Genomic DNA, 23419 nt, shown 5'->3' with positions numbered 1-23419 from the left:
TTCAACTTTTTTATTATTTATTATTTTTTATATTCAACCCATTAATTATCTACAGCCAATGTGTGTTAAAAGGGTCGACAGTTTTTTTTTAACACCAACAAGAGAACAATTTATTGAGAAAAAGAAGGCAGTCAAATCCAAAAGCCAACTGGACAATTCGCTTATTATGACGCTAGCCGCAACTAGTTCGGACACAAAATAATTTTCCTTGGTCTCGAGTGTTTCTTTCTTTTAAAAAAAAAAAAAAAAAAAATCACGGAGAAGATTTTTTTATCTTAATCTCTAAGTTTGAAATAGGCGAGACATCTCCGTATTTGTTAAAAGCCGATATTTTCGCTTTGTGTCCGATCTACATTTCCGTATCTGAAAGCTAGGGTTTCTCAATTCTCCTCCTAGATTGCACACAATCCACAACTACTTCCCGTTTTGATCTCAACATCGGAGGTTTGTCCTCTCTCTATACATATGTGATATATGTATGCGCTCTTTAAAAAATTTCTCTTCAGATTTCATTTGTACCGTCTTTCTTTCTGAAATTCGTCGTTCTGACGATTCTTCGTATATATGCGTCTCCATCTAACTTTTAGAAGTGCTTGATTCTTCGTACCGTTCTGAAATTCATGGTTTACTATAAAGTTGTTCGCTTTAAAAATTTAAAATCCCTTCTGAATCGGTGTAATTCTATACATATATTTTGCAAATTTTTCGTGTGAATTTTCATGTAATGCACGATCTTCATTATCACTACGAATAGTTGGTCATCACTTTTTTTTTTTTTGGTTGTAAATTTTAGTTTAATCTCACGGTTTCTGGTTATTATAGCATGATTTTTCGGTAATTGGTATGAAGATTAATTTTTTTTTTTTGTTAGTGCCTTTTATATGTTGAACACTCAATTGTACTATTCTAACAAATCAATGAATGTATCGCTTGTTTAAACAGGTTTTTGGGGTTAATGGCATTGTTTTTTCGGTCATTATTGGATTACTTGTTGTTGATTTTACTTCTTTTCTTTGATTGATCAGGGTTTGACCTTTGAATTATAGATAACAATATTCTCATTTTGTGGCGGTAAGAGGAATTTGGATCAGAGTCTTATTTGTTGGGGGTTACTGTCTCGGTTGTGATTCTGGATTAGGAATTTGAGTTGGGTTTGTCAGCTATTGTTGAAAGGGAGGGGTCAAAATTTCAATATGAGAACTTCTTGGGCGGATTCTGTTACTGCTGCTGAGACTGTAGTTTCTGGCAGTAATAATAATGTGAGTGGTGGAGCTTCACGTCCCACCAAATCTGCTTATGTTCCTCCGCATCTTCGTAACAGGCCTGTATCGGAGACACCAGCTCCATCATCTAGTGGTCCAACATTAGGTAATGGTAGGATGCACAGGGGAGATTCTAGGTCTGACTACGGGTACCAAGGTTATACTGGTGGTGGTCGGGTTGGTGGTGGCGGCAGTGGTTGGAGTGGCAGAGGTGGGGGGTGGGACCGCGGGAGGGGCCGAGAGGTAAACCCCTTCGGTAATGATGATGTTGATGGTGATGCAGAGCCTTCATTTGGTGAGCAGGAAAATACTGGTATAAACTTTGATGCTTATGAGGATATTCCAGTTGAGACAAGTGGAGATAGTGTGCCACCTCCCGTGAATACATTTGCTGAGATAGACTTGGGGGAGGAACTGAATCGAAACATTCGGAGGTGCAAGTATGTCAAGCCGACTCCCATTCAGCGTCATGCGATCCCCATTTCTCTCGGGGGTCGGGATTTAATGGCCTGTGCTCAGACCGGGTCTGGCAAGACAGCCGCTTTTTGCTTTCCAATTATTAGTGGAATTATGAGGGGGCAGTTTGCAAGACCACGTGGATTACGGACTGTGTACCCACTTGCTCTTATTCTCTCTCCTACAAGAGAGCTCTCGTGTCAGGTTGATTTGTTGCTAAAAGGATGCACTTGGTGCATTTATTTATTTATTTATTAATAATTTAGGAAATAAGGATCCTTACATTTCATATTGACATGCAGATACACGAGGAAGCTAGAAAGTTTTCCTATCAAACTGGTGTCAAGGTGGTAGTTGTTTATGGAGGAGCACCAATCAACCAACAGGTTTTTATTGCCCTTTCAGTCTCTGGTCATATATGTAGAAGTATGGAATTGAGTTGCACGGTCTTGGTTCACAGTCACACTTGATTTTCATTGATAATAATTTTGGTGTAAACTAAACAGTTTAAGATCTGTTTATGCATGAGTGGATGTAACACCTCTTAATGCCATCTTTTGATTTGTTTTTGGAGTTGATGCCTGTGTAAGTTGTAGCTTATGGATATTTATGTCCTTTTTTTCCATTGATTTTTTTCTTTTTTAAAGTTTCTTTTGTTATTAAAAATCTAAATTGTCTTGTATAAACTTAATAAATAAAAATTAAGTTAAAGATGCTTGAGTATTTGTTTTTTTGACCTTTCTACTGACTTCGATTTGTCATCAAATCCTTCCATTCCTTTATCTTATATGGCTGTAAATGGACCTTTATGAGCTTCCAAAATATTTTGTAGGCCATGACCAATGCCCCAATTGGTCTTATACTTGTGACCTGCTATCAGGAAAAAAAATTGCAAATAGGAACTGAGAGAACTTCCCATTTATGTATACGATGAAACTTGCCGCCTAATGTGCCAAAAGATGCATTTTGTGAATATCTACTTTGAGATACTTGTTATATGCATTTCAGAGTTTCACTTATCAAAAAAAAAAAAAAAAATGCATTTCAGAGTTTTGGAGTAGTGTTTTTTTATTTATTTTTAATGCCACTTGCTTCCCTTTCTTTTCTAGAGCGCATTAATTTGATGTTTTGGGGTAAGCAAAGTGTAGTGACTATAGTCCAGAAGTTCCTGTTCAGCTACTTGCAAAATGGGGAACTGTGTACTGCCTTTTATTTTTTCCACCAACACACTAATTATAGAGCACTTAGGTTTTAGCAATACTATCCTAACCCAACCCCCCCCTCCCTCTTTTTTTTTTTTTTTTTTTTTAATTCCCACAGCTAGCTGAAACTGGCCTACATTTTTTCCCATTTAACTTCGTATGTCGTAATATTGACGCAGGTTTATCAGTATGCATATAGTCATGTTTGATTAGTCCAGCAAGTGCATTGATGTGGTAGTCTTGGTTATTGTCTATCCTTGTTTGCTCATGTTACCATTGACTTTAGATTGAGTATCTTTTATCATTACCAGAGCCAATTGCAGCATCATCTTGAACTGATATTGTGTTACTGTTCGTACATGTGCAACACTATTTGTTGATTGTATGTGATAGCGGAGCAGGGTAGTGAGAAAGGGATGGGTGTAAAATTGGACACTTGGCAGATGTAGGCATACATGGTGGCTTTGCAGGGGATTTTGTTGTAATTTAATTGGATAAGGCTTGTAGAAATTGGTTAGATCTGGCTGAAGTCTTGCTTCTTTGTAATATGCGACTCTTTGAAGTACAAGCTACTCATGGTAAGGAGTGTGGATGTTGTGAAATTGGTGATTTTGGAGGAGAAGTGATGGTGCAGGACGATGGTAAATTAGCCATTATCGGGGTCTTGGAATTTTCCAATAAAGGATTTTATCTAGTTAGACTTCTAGATGTTTTTTTTTTTTTTTTTTTAGGACTTTTATCTAGTTAGACTTCTAGATGGTTTTTTTTTCTTTCTTTTTTAAAATCATATATTGTAAAAGCTTTTTGGGGCTGTTTTCTCTCTGTTTGGCAGTGTGGTCAGGGGATTGAATACAGATTCCAATTGCTCCATCATTGGCTTTGTTCAAGTTACAGGGAGGGAAAAATAAAAGTTGGCATTATATAGGAAGTTTTGCCCTTTGTAGCATGGAGAGTTGAGCAGCTTTGAACTAATTCTGGTTAGTAGGAAAGAGGACATTGAGCATCTCACTTTCGTATATTTGTTTTGGGCGGTAGAGTGGCATCTCTCCCTTTTTCCTCTCAGGTTTGCTATGGCATTCCTCCTTCAAAGCCAAAGCAATCTATAGTGATATATAGAGAGGTTGGCTGGGGGATAGCTGGAGTACCGATGAGGGACATTGACTGTAACCAAGAGCACATTGATCCTTCTCCTCGCTCGATGTCCTTCTTCACTCTCCCAGTTTCCGTGGTTAATAAGTTAGAGAAGCTTTAGCTTGATTTTCTTGAGGGGGGTGGAAGAGTTTAAGTACCGTGATGTATATTGTTAATACTGTTTGCCCTCTGATTTGAGTTGATGAATTGGAATGAGATGTCTGAAGGAGTTTCATAAGGCTTTGCTAAAGTAGTTGGAGATTTCTCGAGGCATGATGGATTAGGGTGTAGGGTTGTGGCCTCAAAATAAGGGACTTGGGGAGTAGGTCTATGAAGTGCTTGGGGCACATGAGGTGGGAATGTGGAAGAGCTTTAGGAGTGAATGGGGAACATTTTGCTGCAAATGTTCATATTTTAGTGGGGTGATGGGGGTTGATTAGATCTCGATTAGATGTTTAGTGTGGAGGATCTTTGAGAGAGGTTTGTCATCATTTGTTTCAGCTTGTTTAGGTTAAGGAAGCATTAGTTGCTGATGTTCGTAGACTTGACTGGAATGGGGTATTTTGGGATGTTCAATTATGAATAAACGAATTACAGTGCGATTGAGCTAATTGTGGATATATTAGAGCGTTTGCAAAGTGTGTGACCAGGAGGAGGGGTGTATGAGATCTGGTGGAAGGCCTTGAAGTTTTGAAAATTCAGGTGAAATTTTTTACATTAGTTGGTGGAGTCATTAGATGGGAGATTCCTCAAAGTTATATGGAAGGTTAAGGCTCCTTCTAACGTGGCTTTCTTTTTGTGGACTGCAGCTTACTAAGAAATCCAGATTGATAATCTGATTGTGAGTGATAAGTCAATATCCAACTGGTGTTGCATGTACAAGGAAAATGAGTAGACTGTGGCGCGCCTCCTCATTGATTGAAATTTGATTAGGGGGTTTGATCTTTTGATTTTGTGCCGCTCAAGTCTGATGGGTGTTTTCCAAGATAGTGTGGGATTTGCGTCTTTTTTCACAAGGGGGTTTGAGGAGGTGGTGGAGGAATGCTTGGAATGCGGTTCCTCTTTGGTTTATCGGTGCATGGGGAAGTGGAACTTTTGACATTTTGATGGGGTGGAAGAGCTGTCCTATGGAATAGAAAGTAGATTAATGGCCATTTAGCTGGGTGTTATGTCGGGTTAATCCCTCGATTGATACTTTCTTGGATTTGACTCCTTGATTCTTGAAAAAATATTTTCCTAAGCCCATGAAATTTTATTATAATTATAACTTGCATTAGACCAAAACCAAATGTACTAAATTGAGTTGGGGTCTTTTTATGGTATGTTTTTGAGCCTCAATATGGCCATGGATTGAAAAATCTGAGAAGATTTAGGGCGCTTTGGTTCTTGTTTTGGGTAACCTAAACAAACCCAAATTTTTGTGCACTCTTGTCAAAAGTGAGGGAAAGGGAGAAGTGACAACAAAGTGGAGGCACCTAATAGGATTTTGAGTTCCACCAAAACTCCACCAGTGACTTGAAGCATCAAAAGATGAAATAAATAAATAAATTATTCATTTGGGGTAGATAAACCTAAACACTCTAAATATTTAGGACATATATGTGTTGAGGGACGATAATTAAAATGTTAAATGTTGTTTTTTTTTATATTTTATTTTTACAAGGGATAACCCATATATTCCGGTTAGCTTTTGTTATATTTTTTAAATAATTATTGCATAACTTGAGAAGATAAGGCTCATTAGTTATCTTGTACATTATTTTACAATCATGTTCTTTTTTCAATATAAAAAGCGTCGGATGTAATACATTCTTGACTTGCGCCACATGTATATTATTTTTTTTGACAAATTGCCGAGTGTGTCGGTAGAATGTCGTGTCCAAGACAATGCTGTACATGGAAAAGGCTCCTCCTAGAAGGCACTTGTGTTGAATGGGAAGAAGGGCTGGAGGGGAGGGAGGAGTAGGTGGGAAGAAATGGAGAAAGAATAAAAGAAAGATTCTTGTAAAAATTTGCCTGTATGTTCAAAGTTTTGGACTATTATAGATCTTGAAATTGTAAAGCAGGACAATAGGAGATTAAATAACCTGTACTCGTGCGGGTTCCGTTATCAAGAAGTGTATCAATGGCTGCTTTTACCAATTTCTCCTGACACGTTTGTGACGCTGTCACGCTGAACTGGACTCCCGATAGATAAGATAAAATCAGAAATACTCTTTATCTCATACTTGTCTATCGATACATAATCTAATGCTTTAAAAAAAGAATAGAAAAATTTTCTCATGCAGAGAAGTCTTGATGAAAAGGTAAAACTTTTTCTAGGATATCTTTTTATATGGACCCTGGTATTTGTTTTGCCAACAGTTTTCCGCCAGTCTCAGGCCTGCCTAGCCCTTTTTTATTCTTTTTTTATTGTCCCTACTAACCTTCCAAGCATTATAGCTGAGCCCAGGAGAGGTCAAGTAAATGAAAAAGAAAAGAAGAAGGATAAAAGGATATTGACCATCATGTTGAAGTTTCCAGAATTTGGTTGATCAGATATATCCTATGTTTAAGGATAAATTGTATAATTGATGTTGGCGTTGAAGTATTCATTATTCCTAGATATTGACATATATTGTAGGCCCATTCAGACAAAGTGAGCAGTTGATTGTTTAGTAGCAACAGCACTTCTCCTTCGGATTTAAGATGGTTATCTAATGGCAGGGACGGAGCCACTAAAGGCTCTGTTGGGGGCAGCTGTGCCAACTTAAATTTCCTTTTTATTTTCTTCGACATCGCACAAAAAGTTTCTAAAAGCTCTTTTTGTCTTTGGAAAAATTATAATCTAGTGAGGGGAATAATATTTGCACTACACTCAGTTTGCTTTTTCAAAGGTAAATGACTTAATTTATCATTAAAAAGCATACTGACTTTACTGTGTAATCACTTTAATGACCAAATTTAAAGATAATTGTTATTTATTGGTAGTGCAATGTTTGAGATGAAATCACTGGTGACTTTTATTATTATACAGTGACCATGACCACTGTAAAACATTTGCTTCTCTTTGATTACTTAATCTTTAGCATGATTGTTGTGTTTGGACCTCCAGCGTAATATATATTATAAATCCAGGCCCATTCCAGTTATAATCATTCAAAAACAAAACCCATGACCCAAATCCAATATTCATCTAAAAAATGAACAAATTCACAGTCCTTTCTTCATAAACTAGTGAGGTAGTACGGACGTTTGTGACTATACAATTCGGTCCTTTCCACGTATCAAATCTCGTCTCTCCAAAGTAAATTTATGGTTCCATCATTATCAATTGTGATCGTGAAGTTTCTATTTTTTTTTTTTATAGGTATCATAGTTTTTTTGGTAGGTTAGATTTTATATCAAGTCCATCCTCTCTCCTTTTTTTTTTTTTTTTTTAAACATCAATTTCAATTGCTTTCAAATTTGGTGGTATCTCTTGGATATGCCAATTAAAAATACTTATGTATGGAGAGAATGATAGCCAAGTTGATGACTTATCAAAAAAAAAAAAAAAAAAGAAGGCCAAGTTGATGGAATTTTGTTTATTGAAACTTTTTCTATACAATGACCGTGATCACTGTTGTCAATATTGATCCTGAAGTTTAATTGAATCTGATAGTGGCCAATTTTGTTCTTATTTATCTATCGTGTTAGAATGTTTCTCTTTTTTGACATAATTAAAGTATTCATCTTTTCTGAATAGTTTTCCTAAAAAAAATAAAAAATCCCACTGATATTAAAGCAGGAAAAATGGATTTTTTAAAAAATAGTTAAAATAAGTCATCTCTTTCAAAATATGATCCAAATTCAATCTTTTTTTCCTTTCTAAAACAGATATATATACGGTGGGGTTAACTATAATAATTTTTGTATGGCGTGTTTGGAACAAGTTGTCATTATCACTTCATTTAGTTGTTTAATTATCTTATTATCATGAAGTCTGTATTATTTTGTATAGATTTCTGAATTTTGGTGTAGACTGAAATCATATTCATTATATGCCAATGTTGCTGCTTGGGATACCTGGTTTGTTTCTCATTTGATAAGCAGTGGCTGCCTTTGGTTACTATAACCTGATTGCAAGTAATATTACCCTTTTTGCAGCTGGACTGAGTATCAAATATTTGAAACCTAGTGCTTGTTATTAATGGCTTGTTCTGTGTGGTCAGTTGCGAGAGCTTGAGAGAGGAGTTGATATTCTCGTGGCAACTCCTGGACGATTAGTTGATTTGCTTGAGAGATCGAGAGTGTCGTTGGAGATGGTAAGATACTTGGCTCTTGATGAAGCAGATCGAATGCTGGATATGGGATTTGAGCCTCAAATCAGGAAGATAGTGGAACAAATGGACATGCCTCCCCGAGGCGTGAGACAAACAATGCTGTTTAGTGCTACTTTTCCAAAAGAGATTCAGGTCTGTTCATTGTATATAAAATTTCTTGTCAGTTTTTTGTTGTTTATATTGTTTTTATCTAATGCCATAAGCTTTTTTTGCAAAGTAATCTCTATTGTAGTATCAGAATATTATTTTGATTATTTTTTCTTTTCTGGAAGAATCTGATTTGATACTCAGACGATCTTGACTGATCAATTTGCTTTTGCGTACTAGTAGGTTTCGTTTTAACTTTTCATAGGTGTCCTAGTTTTGATATTCACATGGATTTATTCTACTCATAACCCCCTCCCCCTCCCCCTCGCAATGGGCGTGCGCTGTTGCTTCTAGGTTGTTAGTTTACATTCTGTTGTCTGATGGTGAGGCAGCATGGAATGAGTCGAGAGATGTGCAACCAAATTGGCATTTTTTCTTTTTCCCCCCTGGTCTGTCTGATTTTATTTTTATCTTTTTTTGTATTTTGTTTCATATACAGAGACTAGCATCTGATTTTCTTTCAAACTACATTTTTTTGGCCGTCGGAAGGGTTGGTTCAAGTACTGATTTGATTGCTCAAAGAGTTGAATTTGTTCAAGAGACTGACAAGAGAAGCCACCTTATGGACCTTCTTCATGCACAGAGAGCTAACGGAAATCATGGCAAGGTAATACGAGCTACACTTTCTCATGCAATTTGTACTTACCTGTGGAATAATATATACTTAATATTAGTAACATACCAGTGAGTTTAAGCTCTGCTGGTATCTAGAATTTGATTCCTATAACATTAGTGACTACAGAGAAAAGAAAAATAAGATGAAAAAATATACTTACCTTTGGCTTAATCTTCTGACTGTTATTTTGGCAATAAAACTGTAGTTTAGAGGCTATCTATTCGGTTCATTTTTTTTTTTGATAAGTATCTATTCGGATCATTTTTATGGCTGGTTTATAGTTAATTGTCTGTCACTTAATTTGCAGCAATCTCTGACTTTAGTATTTGTGGAGACGAAAAAGGGTGCTGACTCATTGGAACATTGGTTGTGCATTAATGGGTTTCCTGCAACTACAATACATGGTGATAGAACACAGCAGGTGAGTTAACAATTTTGAGAATGTACACTGTTAGTTTGATTTTTGTAAATGTTATCCTTAAGAGTTTCATTAAAATGTGTGCTCCTTAATATGCTAATGCCACAATGCCATACATTGTTAATTTATCACCTTATCTGAGTTGAGAATCTCAATTGTGTTTTTGATAACTACTAAGTCCACAATCTAGAGACGTGAAAGGATATGATGTTTGGACTTTTATATTGTACCACACTTGTTGCATGTGACAACGAGGCTGGCCAAAGCTAACATGGGATGAATTTATTGGAAATGATTTTCAAATGTTAATATAATAGGAGAAATGACTTGTGGTGGGATACAATGGAAAAATAGAATTTGGACGGCCAACTCCAGTCTCCATTCATATAGGATCAGAGGAGGGATGATGATAATGATCTTATTTACGAGGAAAAATAATAATTTATTCTGACAATCTGTTTGCTTATCAAGAAAATTATTAATTAGTTTAAAGATATCATTCATGGAGCTAGTTTATAGATGAGGTAATTTTTTTGAGAATTAAAGTAGAAAAGCTATAATGACCTGATGGAATTCTTATTGAGGCTTGAGAGTGTTCGAGTGACGATGGTACAGTTTGGCTGACTGATTTGTTTATCAAGATTGTGCAGACTTTTTAGATGCTCATTTAATGGAAAAGAAGTGTTTTGAGTGCCCCTTTATTTAGAATATAGGTGCTGTCTAATTTGGTCATCTAACTTGTAGTTCTTATGAGTCGCGCAATGAAACTTTGGGAGAGTAATTGAATGAACAGTACATTAGACAACAATATTGAAAATCTGTGTCTTAGCATCTGAGGTCTACTGTTGAATCTGTTTTCCTATTTCAGCGATTAAAAGTTAGTATAAGTTAAGGTCCTTTGGAAAATAACTTGGAGGGCTTTTTTTTTTTTTCCCTTTCCCGCAATAATTAAAATAACCTGTAGAGTTTTACCTTTTTCATGCTTGAGCATCATTCGCCATAACAGTAATAAGGAGCAAATTGTTACGATGGCTCTCACAATTTGCTTACCTTATCCTAGATCCGTTTAATTTCTTAATTAGTAAAGAGTCCATCCTTTATTGCGGACCATCAACCATTTATGATAACACGATTTTCGCAATTTATATTTCCCAGATATGAACACCCTCATATACATATAACCCATTTGTGTAGTCAGTCAAGTGGACACCTCGATTTAAATGCCGAATCGATGAATACACATCGTTCACCAATTACATATAAAGCATATAAACCCCATATATATACATGGGATAAAATGTCTTACATAATCCATTAAATTGCCTATGCTAGGGCATAGAATACCAACTTTTTTTTGATGAAGTTCTTATTTTGATGAGATCATAATGTCGGCTATTTCTGTTAAAACTTTGAATAGAAATTAAGTAGGTAGGAAAGAGTGAAATTTGTGTGAAAATAGGAAATTTAGAAATTCAAAGGGATCAGATTAGATCAGATTTGTATTGGATCTGAAATGAATTGACATATATGTATATTATAGTAGTCTGGACCACAAATGAGAGCTAATAAGGAAATCGACAATCCCATAGAAAGACATCTTTATGGGGGAGAAATGTGACAACCTTTGTGGGTGGGTGTGATTTGGGCGAGCACTGGTAGGCTACGGGGTGTCACGATTCCACATTGCCTGGAAGAGGTGAAGTGCTATATGTACACTCTTCTATGACACAACGCGTTTTAAAGCCGTGATGACTGTGAACCTACTAGAACTTCGGAGTTAAGCGTGCTTAACTTGGAGAATATTGTCTCTGGTCCGGGAGTGCAAAAAGCGGACAATATTGCGCCTGGATAGGGTGAGGGTTGTTACAAGAAAGTTACGCATTGAGTATGCTCCAATGGGTTGTTACAAGAAAGTTACGCATCGAGTATGCTCCAATAAATTTCTAGCCCTTATTATCAAATAAGGAAGTGAGCTTGCGAAGACAATTTTAAGGAGTATAAATTTAGCAAGATTAGTAGCCAGCATGAAGGTATAGTAAAAATCAATGGCAAGACTTATCTTAGCTGAAATTCTAGTACTTTCTGATTATAGGATCAAATATTCAGAGAGAAATTCAGGAGGGCATTAATCATATAACTAAGAGTGGGATGGTTGAAGTGGAGAAGTCCTCCAAACGATATGTGATTGTAAAGTTCATGCTAGGCAGAAGAGAGTGGGCTATAAGAGCTATTTGGCCACTACTATTTTTGGTACGAAAGTTTGGCAATTAAGAAACATGTTAAAAGATGAATATTTCTGAAATGAGAATGTTGGGATGGATTAAGATATAATAAGTGTCATTTTAGATGTGCATTTGAGACCAAGTAATGCAATGGTTCAGAGGAGTGATTTGATCTAATAAGTCGAGGTGCCAAAAGGATGACTGAAACACGAAAGTGAAAAGGAGTTTTGGTGGGACTGCAAAAAATGACATGATTGTGTTGAATGTAACTGTGAATATGGTTTGGTAGGGAGTTGATTGGATTTGATTTATCATTGCAGCCAATCATGTTTGTGCTTATGATGATTACGAGTCGGGTTCTGCTGGGTGTTTTCCTCTAATCAGGCTCTAAGTAATGGTAAATAACTGTAGGAGGTTTGAGCAAGCTATTATTGACAGAATGTAAAACAAGTATGATGGTAGTAATGACTGTAGGAGGTTTGTGCAAACTATTATGACAGAACTTTCATTGTTATTTTATTTTTATTGGTGGAATGTTGGTTACTAATATTTTCTTAAGTTTTTGCAGTCCTTTATTCCTCATTCCATGATTTGGCCTCATTGTGTTATCACTTATCAGAATAACAAACTTAATTATTATGCACGTGCGTACAGGAAAGAGAACAAGCATTAAGATCATTCAAGAGTGGAAATACGCCGATTTTAGTGGCAACAGATGTGGCAGCACGTGGTCTCGATATCCCTCATGTTGCTCATGTGGTCAATTTTGACCTCCCTAACGATATTGATGATTATGTACACCGGATAGGACGAACGGGACGAGCTGGCAAGACAGGATTGGCGACAGCTTTCTTCAATGAGAACAATTTATCTATGGCAAAGCCTCTAGCTGATCTGATGCTAGAATCTAATCAGGAAGTACCTGCTTGGCTCACTCGTTATGCAAGTCGTTCATATGGAGGGGGTAAAAGTAAGCGCTCTGGGGGAGGACGTTTTGGTGGTCGTGACTTTAGAAGGGATAGCTCTTTTAATAGGAATGGGGGTGTCACAGATTATTATGGTGGTAGTAACAGTGGTGGTGGATATGGGGTTCCTGGCAGTTACGGTAGTGGATATGGTTCTGGAGTAACCAGTGCGTGGGATTAGTGTCCACAGTGCACTGGATTTATTTTCTTGTAGTATATATATTATTTTTGTCAAAATTTAAGGATTATTATTATTATGTGTTACCTTTTTTCCCAAATGTAGTTGAGTTCCGTTTGCCTTGAATGTATGAAAAGCTTTCTCGAGTATCATCGAATGCTTGTGGTTATGTTGAGATGAATGTTGATTTCCTGTGTGGTTCGGTTGGTAGTTATTTTTTTTCATGCTCTGAGTGGTAGTGAACAAGGTAACACCCAGGCCAACAAGTAATTTCAAGATTAAGAACAATTCTGTATGACGAGGTCCGATTTGATTATATGTTGTAGTCTCATTGAATATAAATATCCAAATCATTCTTATTCACATTCCGTCTTTCTCAATATTCTTTATGCTACGGATGCTACGCATATTTTCTTTCATTTATATCGGACTTTCTTCCAAACACTGATTATAATTAGATTGTGCTTCTATATTTAAGTCTGTCTAATTTTATATATATATATATATATATATATTTATTTATTTATTTATTTGTTTGTGTTTCCAATATGTTTTTATATTTTTAGAAAATTAAATAAAAATTTCTCATTAAAGAGAGGTGTGAAGTGGGAACCACTAATCAAATTGGGTTTTTCTTTACTTATATTGTATTTTATATATACATATATATACACACATATGTATATGAATATGGATGTGAAAATTAGGATTTTTATTCACGGAAAAAATTTGTAGCTTCCTGAATATTGAAGAAAGAAAAAATTAGGAAAAAAAGAGATTAAAAAGAAGGGTGATTTAGGAAAAATTAAATTCATGTGATTGAATTATGTTGGGATTTGTTACCTTTCCTATTCAATGACAGTACTGTCTCTCTCTCTATCGTATATTCTATCAAAAGAATTACTTTCACAATTTAATTACTAGTTACTTTATTCGAATTATTTTGTAATACAATAATTTGTAATATTTAATATTTTTTTTGTAAAGTATCACTACAGATTTATTTAAATCTAGAGATATAACTCTTTTGAAGTCATAAACGAAATTGTTGTTTATTTTTTGAAGTTGTAATTCAAATTTTATTTTGAGGCTTAAAATTTCACGTAAATCTTTATATTGTGTTTCTTGGGTTTTGATTTACTTTGTGTAACACAGTGCCAAATCTAAATATAATATATATATTTTATTTTTTTATTTTTATTTTTAAGAGTCGGTCATAAGTTGGATAGTAGATACTATACTGAAAATGGCAATCTCATATTTCCCGCTCGTTCCAATCGATGAAAAATTCAAACGCAGCCTTAGCCCGTTGCGCCTCTTTACTCTCTGCCTACTTAGTTCGGCCCCTCTCTCTCCCCTTGAAACCTAGTTATTCTCCAACATAGAATGACTCGAGGCGCTAAGCGAAAGTCCAATCAGGACATTCCGTTACCGCTAGGGTCTTCTTTTGCAGCAAAGAAGGAAAAGAAGGATCCGACGGTGGATGATGATATCGGGTTCGCCGGAAATCCAGTTCCAGCCAACGAAGCGAGGGAAAAGTCGTCATTAGGGTCTTCTTTTGCAACAAAGAAGAAAAATAAGCTTCCCACTGCAGATGAAGACATCAGCTTGGCTGGAAATCCAGTTCCGGCCAACGAAGCCAGGGAAAAGTCGTCATTAGGGTCTTCTTTTGCAACAAAGAAGATAAAAAAGCTTCCCACTGTGGATGATGACACCAGCTTGGTCGGAAATCCAGTTCCGGCCAACGAAGCCAGGGAAAAGTGGCCTGAACGTTACCAGTCCAAGGTCTCTCCGCGAATTTTTATATTTTTATGCTTTATATAATCATTATGAATATCATTACAATCTTTGACAATATTTTATATCTTTATTTCAGTCTGATTCTGCGTTTCTTTTATGTTCCTTGTTTACAGAATAAGGTCAAGACTGTTATTTCTCCTAATGGATCCGAAGAGTGAGTGATTCTGTATGTTAACATCAGTACATATGTGGATCTAATTGTTCTTTTTATTGTGTTTATGGTCGTTCTTGTTTCATTTTAGCTGTGAATCCACTGAAAAAGAGGTTTTGCAAGCAAGACGTCACTATACTCAAGCCATTGTGGATGGTTGCATATTCAAGCTTTATGATGATGCATATGTCAAAGTGAGCTCTCTCTCAACGTCTGTGTATATATATATGAATCTGCATATTTGTGTCCATGCTCTGTAAACTTACATTTTGTGCATATCTAAAAATCTATTCAATTATGTATTTTTGTGTCTATACATGCCATAGAAGTTCTGATGCCACTTGTTATTCCAGTAGATTTAAATTCACTCACAAATAATAAATTTGAACAAACAAACATCTAAAAGAAACCATATTTAACTTCGTTCAGCCCAAAAATGAACTCACAAAATTGAAGCTTGAGCTAAATTCTGTTTTCTTCTCCATGATGCTCGAACTCTTGTGATTTCAGGAGTACTCTCTTTCCTGAAACTATAATTTCCAAGTATGTTTCAACCTAAGACATCTCCAACATAGAAACATGATCACAAAGAAAATTCCAAATAATCTCCATGGTGGCTTAAATTCTATCAGCTAATTGTTTCTTTCTGTATGAAAATTGGCTCTGACTTTGTGCATGGCCCATCTGCAATTAGAATCATCACGGCTGTTGAATCTTTTTTGCATATTCCAGATGTCCCAATATCAGAAGCCTTCATTCTATTGTTACTTGTTGGACATTGATAATGCTTGTTAAAGGGGTTGATACAAAATTCTGAATAATATTTTCATGTTTTTATAAAGCTTTGTATGGTTTTAATGAATGCTTTGTAATGACACTTGTCCAAATGTAGAATTATTTGTTTAATAAAATTTCTTTTATCAGATTTGATTTATGGATATCATATTATGTTTTAGCAACATTTAATTTATTGAAAGATTATTTGTAGACTTTGTTATATATTTTCTAATGATAGTGGTTGTTAGTGAAATTGTTACATCAAATTGAATAATTCTTGCAATCTGTACTAGTGACCAGGATTTCTGAGATTAGGTGTTCTCAAGGAACCAGGAATGCTGATCAAGGTTTCACATGTATACATATAAGGTTGACATGAAGTGAGCTATTGGTTGGGCCATTTGATGGAAATTTTGTTATGGCTTGATTTTCCAACACATCACTATTATACCAGAGTTGATCAATAATAATCCAAAAATGCTTTGGTCTAAGTTCATTTTTTGGATTCTTATTTTATAAATTTGGTTTTATAATTTTCATGCCAACTAGAGGCCATGCCTGCACTTCAATAACTGTTGTTTATTCACACTTCAGCAAATTTTGATGTTCGAAGTTCGAACCATATCTGGTGCCATTATTATGGGTGTACATGCATATGAGTGCATGTTAAACTGTCTCAGTTTAAAATAACGAGAGGGAGCTACATAAGAAGATGCTGGCGTGTTATATTTGAAATCGGACTGAAAGTATGGTTTTGCTTTTATATTAAAATACCTGCTTATAATTTTTGTAGCCATATTATTCACTTGCATCTTGTTATCCAATTAACTGGTTACCTGGATTGTAATATGGATGGTAAGTTTTGTAGATACCAGTATTTTTCTAGTACAGGAATTCAAGTAGTATTTTGTTTTTATGGAATATGTATATACTTTCTCTTATTTTCTACTCTATTTTTAATGTGTTAGGCTGAAAAGGGAGAACCTGATTTCATTGCCAAGATTGTGGAGCTGTTTGAAACCATTGATGGAGAACCGTATTTTACAGCTCAGTGGTTCTATAGAACTGAAGATACGGTAAGGGCTATATAACTTATCCATTATATTTATTTTGATTGATATTTTCATTCACTAATCTTCAAATGTTTGAATATTTCTAGATAATAAAAAAACAAGCCCATCTGGTTGACCAGAGACGAGTGTTTTACTCGGACATAAGAGACGACAATCCGTTGGATTCCATAGTATCGAAAGTAAAAATTGCCCGACTCCTGAAAAATGTATAACTATCACATACTTATTGTCACTATTAAATCCAGTTTTATATATGTCACATTAACTCCTGCTGTATGTATCAGTACATAGGGTGATGACTATCTACTTTGTGCAACAGGTGGATATGGCTGAAAAAGGGAAGGCAATCTCATCTTCTGATCTGTATTATGATATGACATATTCGTTGCCATACTTTACCTTTACAACCATAAGTACAGGTAATATTGTTCTGTTAAAAATGACTGCTGTAGTGTTTTTTCTGCTTTGACTCGTTAATGAATAGATGATACCATGGAAAGCCCATATAATGTGTGAAATTGTATACAATCTCAAAAAAATGTATATTTTTAGTTTAACTTAGGATTGCCTTTTGCATCATTGACTCCAGATCAGCTCAAGGTAGATAGTGATGCATCATCAGTAACATCAAGTGAAGCTAGTTCAAGCAACGCTCCAGGAGACACAATTGATTATTCAAAGTCTTCCGAAGCATGCAATCTTCAAGTTTCTGAGATGACTCTACTGGATCTATATTCTGGTTGTGGTGCGATGTCTACTGGCTTGTGTTTTGGCGCTTCCATTTCTGGTTTGAAACTTATTACTGTAAGTGAGAACTGAATTTAAATGCCATTTTCATTTATGCACAATTCCATGTAAAGATTAATCTCTTGATTGCTAATATGTTTTTTTTATCTGTATTTGGTTATTAGAGGTGGGCTGTTGATATAAATTCTCATGCATGTGAAAGTCTAAGGATCAACCACCCTGAAACTGAGGTGATATATGAGTTACTTTTCTTCTATTTTTTGTATGCCCCAATTTATCCACATCCCTCATCAATAGGAAAACTGGAATATGATTTTAGGTGAGAAATGAAGCAGCCGAAGATTTTTTGCATTTGTTGAAGGACTGGGAAAAGCTCTGCCAGGAGTTTCCTGTTGATTTTAAACAAGACAGCCTAGATAGTGATGAAGACGATGATGCTGCTGATGCGTTGAAAGTTCCTCACGGAGAATTTGAAGTGAGGAAGTTAGTTGCTATTTGCTATGGGGACCCCAACAATGTCAGCAAACGCGGATTGTACTTCAAGGTATTCAATATTAACTGAAAGGAATGGGTTATTGATGTCATGTAATGTGATTGACTTACTGTATTTTGTTTGTGCACCTTTTTTTATTATTCCTGATACCTGTTAAGTAGTAAAAAATTTGACCTCCTTTCCTTTTCCAATATATTCATTCAAGTGGTTGAAACGTCTTAGGAAGATATATCTTACTAAATATTTAAAATTGCAACAATATTGAATCAAGTTTTCCAAATGTAGATGTGCTTATGAGAGGAATGCTTGAGAAGCTATTTTAGTATGTTGTATATTTACATTGTTTTTTCATTTTTGTATAGTCATTTTAGGCTTAAATTGTAATAGGGTTAGAACTTGTATGTCCATAATCTTTTATAACGTTTAGAAGTTTTGGATAATGCTTTTAGATTGTCAAATATCATTGCCTAATGTTAAACTTAACAAACTTGATAGATATGCATGTCTTTTTAGATAAAATTTCCGAAATGCAATGCAATTAGCAGTTTCTTGTATGCAATAGGAAAATATCAGATACTGCAAATCTCATATGTGGGAATGCCTTTATTTTTACATGGAATAGTGCATAAATATAAAAAATTGGAAGACTTCTTTACATAAATGTTCCTTGAATATTATCACATACTAGTTTCCTCCTTATTCTCGAGAATCAACAATTGTTCATTTGTTCCTATACCTTTCACCATTCATATCTTCTTCTCAGTATTGCCAAGGTTGATCAATTTATAGTTGTCGCGAATTCTTTTCTTATATGAATGGTTATTATTCACTTCGAATTTCTCTTGTTATGAATAAAATACATTTAAAATTAAGAGAAATTCTTAATTTTACTTTCAGTTACTTTCTTTTTCTCTTCTTTTCCATCTTTCTTTACCCTAATAAATTTTTGCATCTATTAGGTGCGTTGGATGGGCTATGGTCCTAGTGAGGACACCTGGGAGCCTTCTGATGGGTTAAGGTATTCTATTTATTTACCCCTTGCTGTACTTTAATTTTTTGTTTGGCTGCCTATCACTTTTGTTATCCACACAAGACATATTTTCTAATGTTATTAATTCTATATCAGCAAATGCAAGGAGAGAATAAAAGAATTCGTGACAAGAGGTTATAAATCAAAGATATTGCCTCTTCCAGTAAGATTTTCATCTTTAGCATTTGAAGTTTTAAATGTTTTCTTATCACAGATAGTATCTTTTCTTTCTGTGGGCCATTTTATATTTTATTGAAGGAGTTCATTTCATGACATCTTTGTATTTCTTTCCATGTTTACTTAGGGTGATGTTGACTGCATATGTGGAGGTCCTCCATGTCAAGGAATTAGTGGATTTAACCGTTTTAGAGACCAAACTGACCCTTTGAAGGATCCAAAGAACCATCAGGTTGTGGTGTTTATGGATATCATAGAATTTTTGAAGCCTAAGTACATATTAATGGAGAATGTATGCGATATACTAAAGTATGCTGGAGGAGCTTTGGTCTCTTATGCCATTGGGCGTTTAGTGTCTATGAATTACCAAGCACGATTGGGTATAATGGCGGCAGGTTCTTATGGAGTTGCTCAATGTCGGATGCGAGTCTTCCTTTGGGGTGCCCATCAACTTGAGGCAAGTTTATTTCTGATACAGTAATTCTGTTATATCATGATTAGTAACTCACAATTCTTCTCATGTTTTAGAAACTGCCTCAATATCCTTTACCCACACATGCTGTCATTGGAAGAGGTATTGTAATAAATGAATTTAAGGTACGTGTACTGTTTATAGGCAGTGTTTGTGTTTAGTGTTTGATTGAACTATTTTTAATTTTCATGTAACATATCTTTTCCTTAAATATAGGAAATTATTGTTGGGTCTGACAACGGGCAGTCATGCATGTTGGAGAGGAGCACTTTACTAGGTGACACAATCTCAGATTTGCCACCGGTAAATGTTACTTTTAAAGTTATCTTATGGTTCTTATGATTAAATAATCTAATAATGCTTGAGATATTCAGTTGATATTTTTTCACATTAATTTAGGTCACAAATTATGAAAATCGTGAAGAAATGCTTTATGGTGGTGCTCCTCGTAACACTTTTCAAAAACACATTAGATTTAGAAACAAAGGTGAGTACAAAAACCCTTTTTCTTATGCAAAATGTTCACTTATGTGTTTTGTTAGGGTAAACTCTGCAATATTCCGTTGATGTATTGTATTTGTTCAACTACTTTTTCATAATGTCAACATGACATCTAGTCAATAACTATAATTATATAATTGGTATTTCATTGCCTTGATCAATCGGTATTTATGCAAGATTATCCTGAATCTTGCCAATATGCGCTACGATTAGGAAAATCGTAATAATTTTATTTTCCCATATTTCTCCACTCTCTTCCTTTGTTTCTTTCTCTAGTTTAAATCAAAATCTACTTGAAAAACATCAGAAACTGTAATCTTGATTAAAAAATTGATTGAACCTTTTAAGTAGGGCATGTTAAGTGATCATTGCATATGTGATTGAGCAACTAATTTATAGTTGAAACCATTTCTTTGGAAATCAATCTTAATGTATATTCCAATTGGCCTTTAGGGAGTTCATATCATCAAAATGTTATTTCTGATGTTCTAAATTTATTTTGTTGTACAGTTGCTGGACAGAAGAAACAAATGCTTTATGATCATCTACCATTGAAGTTGAATGAGGATGATTATGAGAGAGTCTGTCGGATTCCTAAAAGAAAGGTTTCCTCATTTTTATTTATTTATTTATTATTATTATTATTTTTTCTGAATCAGAAGTATTTAGTTAATTTACTTCATTTTGAATAGTCATTGACTGTTCACTGATTGTGTCTAAGAGGGAGCTAACTGCAGGGAATAGCCATTGACTGTTCACTGATTGTGTTTAAGAGGGAGCTAACTTCAGGGAATAGCCATTGACTGTTTAGCGATTGTGTTTTATTAGGGAGCTAACTTCAGGGATCTGCCGGGAGTAATGGTTGGTTCAGTTAATAAGGCACAATTGGACCCGTCAATGGAGAGAGTGTTGCTTCCTTCCGGGAAACCTTTGGTACTGTTCTGTTGCAAAAACCTCAATCCTTCTATTATGTACTCTTTTCTTTCGCTGATCAAGCCAATTCTGACTTCCATTACCAATTTACTTGTAAAACATAGGTTCCTGATTATGCTATCAAGTTTGTCCGTGGGACGTCAACAAAGTATGTGCTACTTATTTGTGTATATTTATTTTGACCATAAGGATGTTATAAAGTATCCAAATTCTTATATGTAGGCCATTCGGTCGGTTGGGTATGGATGATATTGTTACCACGGTAGTGACAAGAGCAGAGCCCCACAACCAGGTTTCAAAACTTAATAATTTTCTTCAACATACTATTTTTAATCATGATCAGGAACTTCGGCCAACTTTGAATTCAAATTCTTTTTTTAAAGGTTATCCTTCACCCAGATCAAGATCGAGTGCTAACCGTTCGTGAAAATGCACGATTACAAGGGTTTCCGGACTTTTACAAACTACAGGGGACTGTTAAACAGAGGTATCAGACTAAACCATACTTTCATTGCATGGTCTATATATATATATATATATGTATGTATGTATTTGGAGTGTCCTTGTTGACACTAACTGTTCCAAAACTTAAGAGTAGTGGTTGATGTTCTAATAAAACTGTAAACTTGTGTGATGTGAAAACCTTATCTATAATTAACATGTACTCCCAAAATACTTGTCCATCCACGTCTCAAAATACATGTCCCATTCCTAAAATGGATGCACTATTTTTTTATAACGTTCCTAAACTACCCTTTGACATTTACTTTATTAAACAAGTGTACTAATTTCGGAGCACTCTTTTGTTTTTTAGTAAGGATAAATTTGAAAATTTACTCTTTATTGATATAATAAAAAAAATATAAATTCTGCCATTATAAAAAGTTAGATTCCCCACCAAAATGGCCAAGAATTTTGTGTCATTATTTTTTATTTTTTTGGAGTTAATAGTAGTATTCCTCCATAAACTTGGTCGCTAATTCATAACTCCTAATTCATTTTGATATGGTAGTTAATCATCCCTAAAATTGGGTGTGTTTCTATTTTATTTTCAGGTATATACAGGTTGGGAATGCGGTTGCATTCCCGGTATCTATAGCATTGGGATATGCCTTGGGTAAGGCCAGCCAAGGAGTCCATAATAGTGAACCCTTGATGACCCTTCCTATGAAGTTCCCTGACTGTCTGAAAGATATTCCGTGCTTAGATGAATCTGACTGATTTTTTGTTGCGCAAATTCATAGCTGTTTGGTTGAAATGTAGGCTATTCTTAACCTTAGTGTCCCTTCCTAGCAATTTGGTTGAAATGCTAGTAGCCCATTCTTTGCAATTTGGTTGGAAGACATGCTATTCTTCACCATCTAGTTGGAGCAATGTTGATTTTTGCATCTATGGTTTTAATGTGTTTTTTGATCATGCCGGGAAATGTAACTTCAAAGTATAATATTTGAGATGTTAGAATTTCAAATGTTATTCAGATTATATAGCCGCACACTGGTGCCTGTATTGGCAACACACTTTTTCTTCTGTTTTCCTTTTTCTTTCCTTTCCCTTCACCGCCACTTCCCTATTGGCTTCTTAAGAAGCTTAATTACTATCATTGATGCAAGTGTTGCAAAAACTACATGCAGAATTTTTTTTTTGGTTAAAGAACTACATGCAGATTTGGATGCACTTTATTGTTACTTTTTAGTCGGTCGAAAAAGATTTTTGTTTGAAAAAATGGAAAATGCAAGTTGTTGGATTTATCTGATTGATAGTTGTATCACAAGTGAGATTGGATCAACAATTAAAATATTAGTGCAATTTCTGTCTTTAGCCTTAAACTTTATATTTAATGGTTTTCGTACAAACTAATATGCCTTTAAAAGTTTTTCTAAAGTTTTCAACCTTAAACCTCTCTTGTGATGCTAAACATTTTGGCTTTTGTAGTATGTGGAAACAACCCAAAATTCACTGTAAATTCATATACTGTGTGCAAAGAAACTTTATCTTTGATCCACTCTCTTTGAAATTTTATCACAACCATGAAATCAACCACTAATCCTTATGAAAACTCAATCGAAGAGACAAACCCTAGCTTGGAACCATGTGTATTCTTGAGTTTGACGCGTATGTCCGGCTAATTACTGAGTTCACATCTGCCCCTACTGTATATATGTATCCATAAAATAAAAAGTTCTCAGTACAGTAATGATGATGTTGATGTTGATATATATATAGAAATGCAGTATTTTTCATAACCACAAAAAACCACTTTATCATTGCTTCAACCCTTGCCATGCTTCACTTATGGCCTGGATGTTGAATTTTTGTTCTTGCAAGAGACTTATTTAGTAGCAAAACTACTTACATGTGCATAAA

At 35.0% G+C, this 23419-nt stretch overlaps 2 protein-coding genes across 2 annotated transcripts; both read left to right on the top strand.

The window, feature by feature from the left end:
* The first annotated feature begins 246 nt into the window (after positions 1-246).
* Positions 247-13050, top strand: LOC132293119 (DEAD-box ATP-dependent RNA helicase 37-like). The gene is made up of 7 exons (XM_059790460.1): positions 247-444; positions 1026-1922; positions 2021-2104; positions 8245-8487; positions 8942-9109; positions 9426-9539; positions 12413-13050. Exons 2-7 carry the CDS (start codon positions 1194-1196, stop codon positions 12902-12904), a joined length of 1830 nt encoding a protein of 609 aa, XP_059646443.1. The 5' UTR covers positions 247-444; positions 1026-1193; the 3' UTR covers positions 12905-13050.
* A 996-nt stretch (positions 13051-14046) lies between these two features.
* Positions 14047-22706, top strand: LOC132293118 (putative DNA (cytosine-5)-methyltransferase CMT1). Its single transcript, XM_059790459.1, has 21 exons — positions 14047-14686; positions 14815-14855; positions 14944-15046; positions 16598-16705; positions 16789-16908; positions 17022-17121; positions 17292-17506; positions 17614-17679; positions 17769-17993; positions 18902-18960; positions 19069-19135; positions 19277-19606; positions 19678-19746; positions 19838-19924; positions 20021-20108; positions 20633-20727; positions 20951-21055; positions 21160-21203; positions 21278-21347; positions 21439-21542; positions 22111-22706. Exons 1-21 carry the CDS (start codon positions 14288-14290, stop codon positions 22274-22276), a joined length of 2661 nt encoding a protein of 886 aa, XP_059646442.1. The 5' UTR covers positions 14047-14287; the 3' UTR covers positions 22277-22706.
* Positions 22707-23419: the final 713 nt, after the last annotated feature.

The sequence above is a fragment of the Cornus florida genome, unplaced genomic scaffold (assembly GCF_030987335.1).
Source record: "Cornus florida cultivar Cherokee Brave unplaced genomic scaffold, ASM3098733v1 CherokeeBrave_3.0.0_Hap2_Chr02, whole genome shotgun sequence".
In the NCBI taxonomy this organism is placed as follows: Eukaryota; Viridiplantae; Streptophyta; class Magnoliopsida; order Cornales; family Cornaceae; genus Cornus; species Cornus florida.
This window is presented reverse-complemented; position numbering and strand designations above follow the sequence as displayed.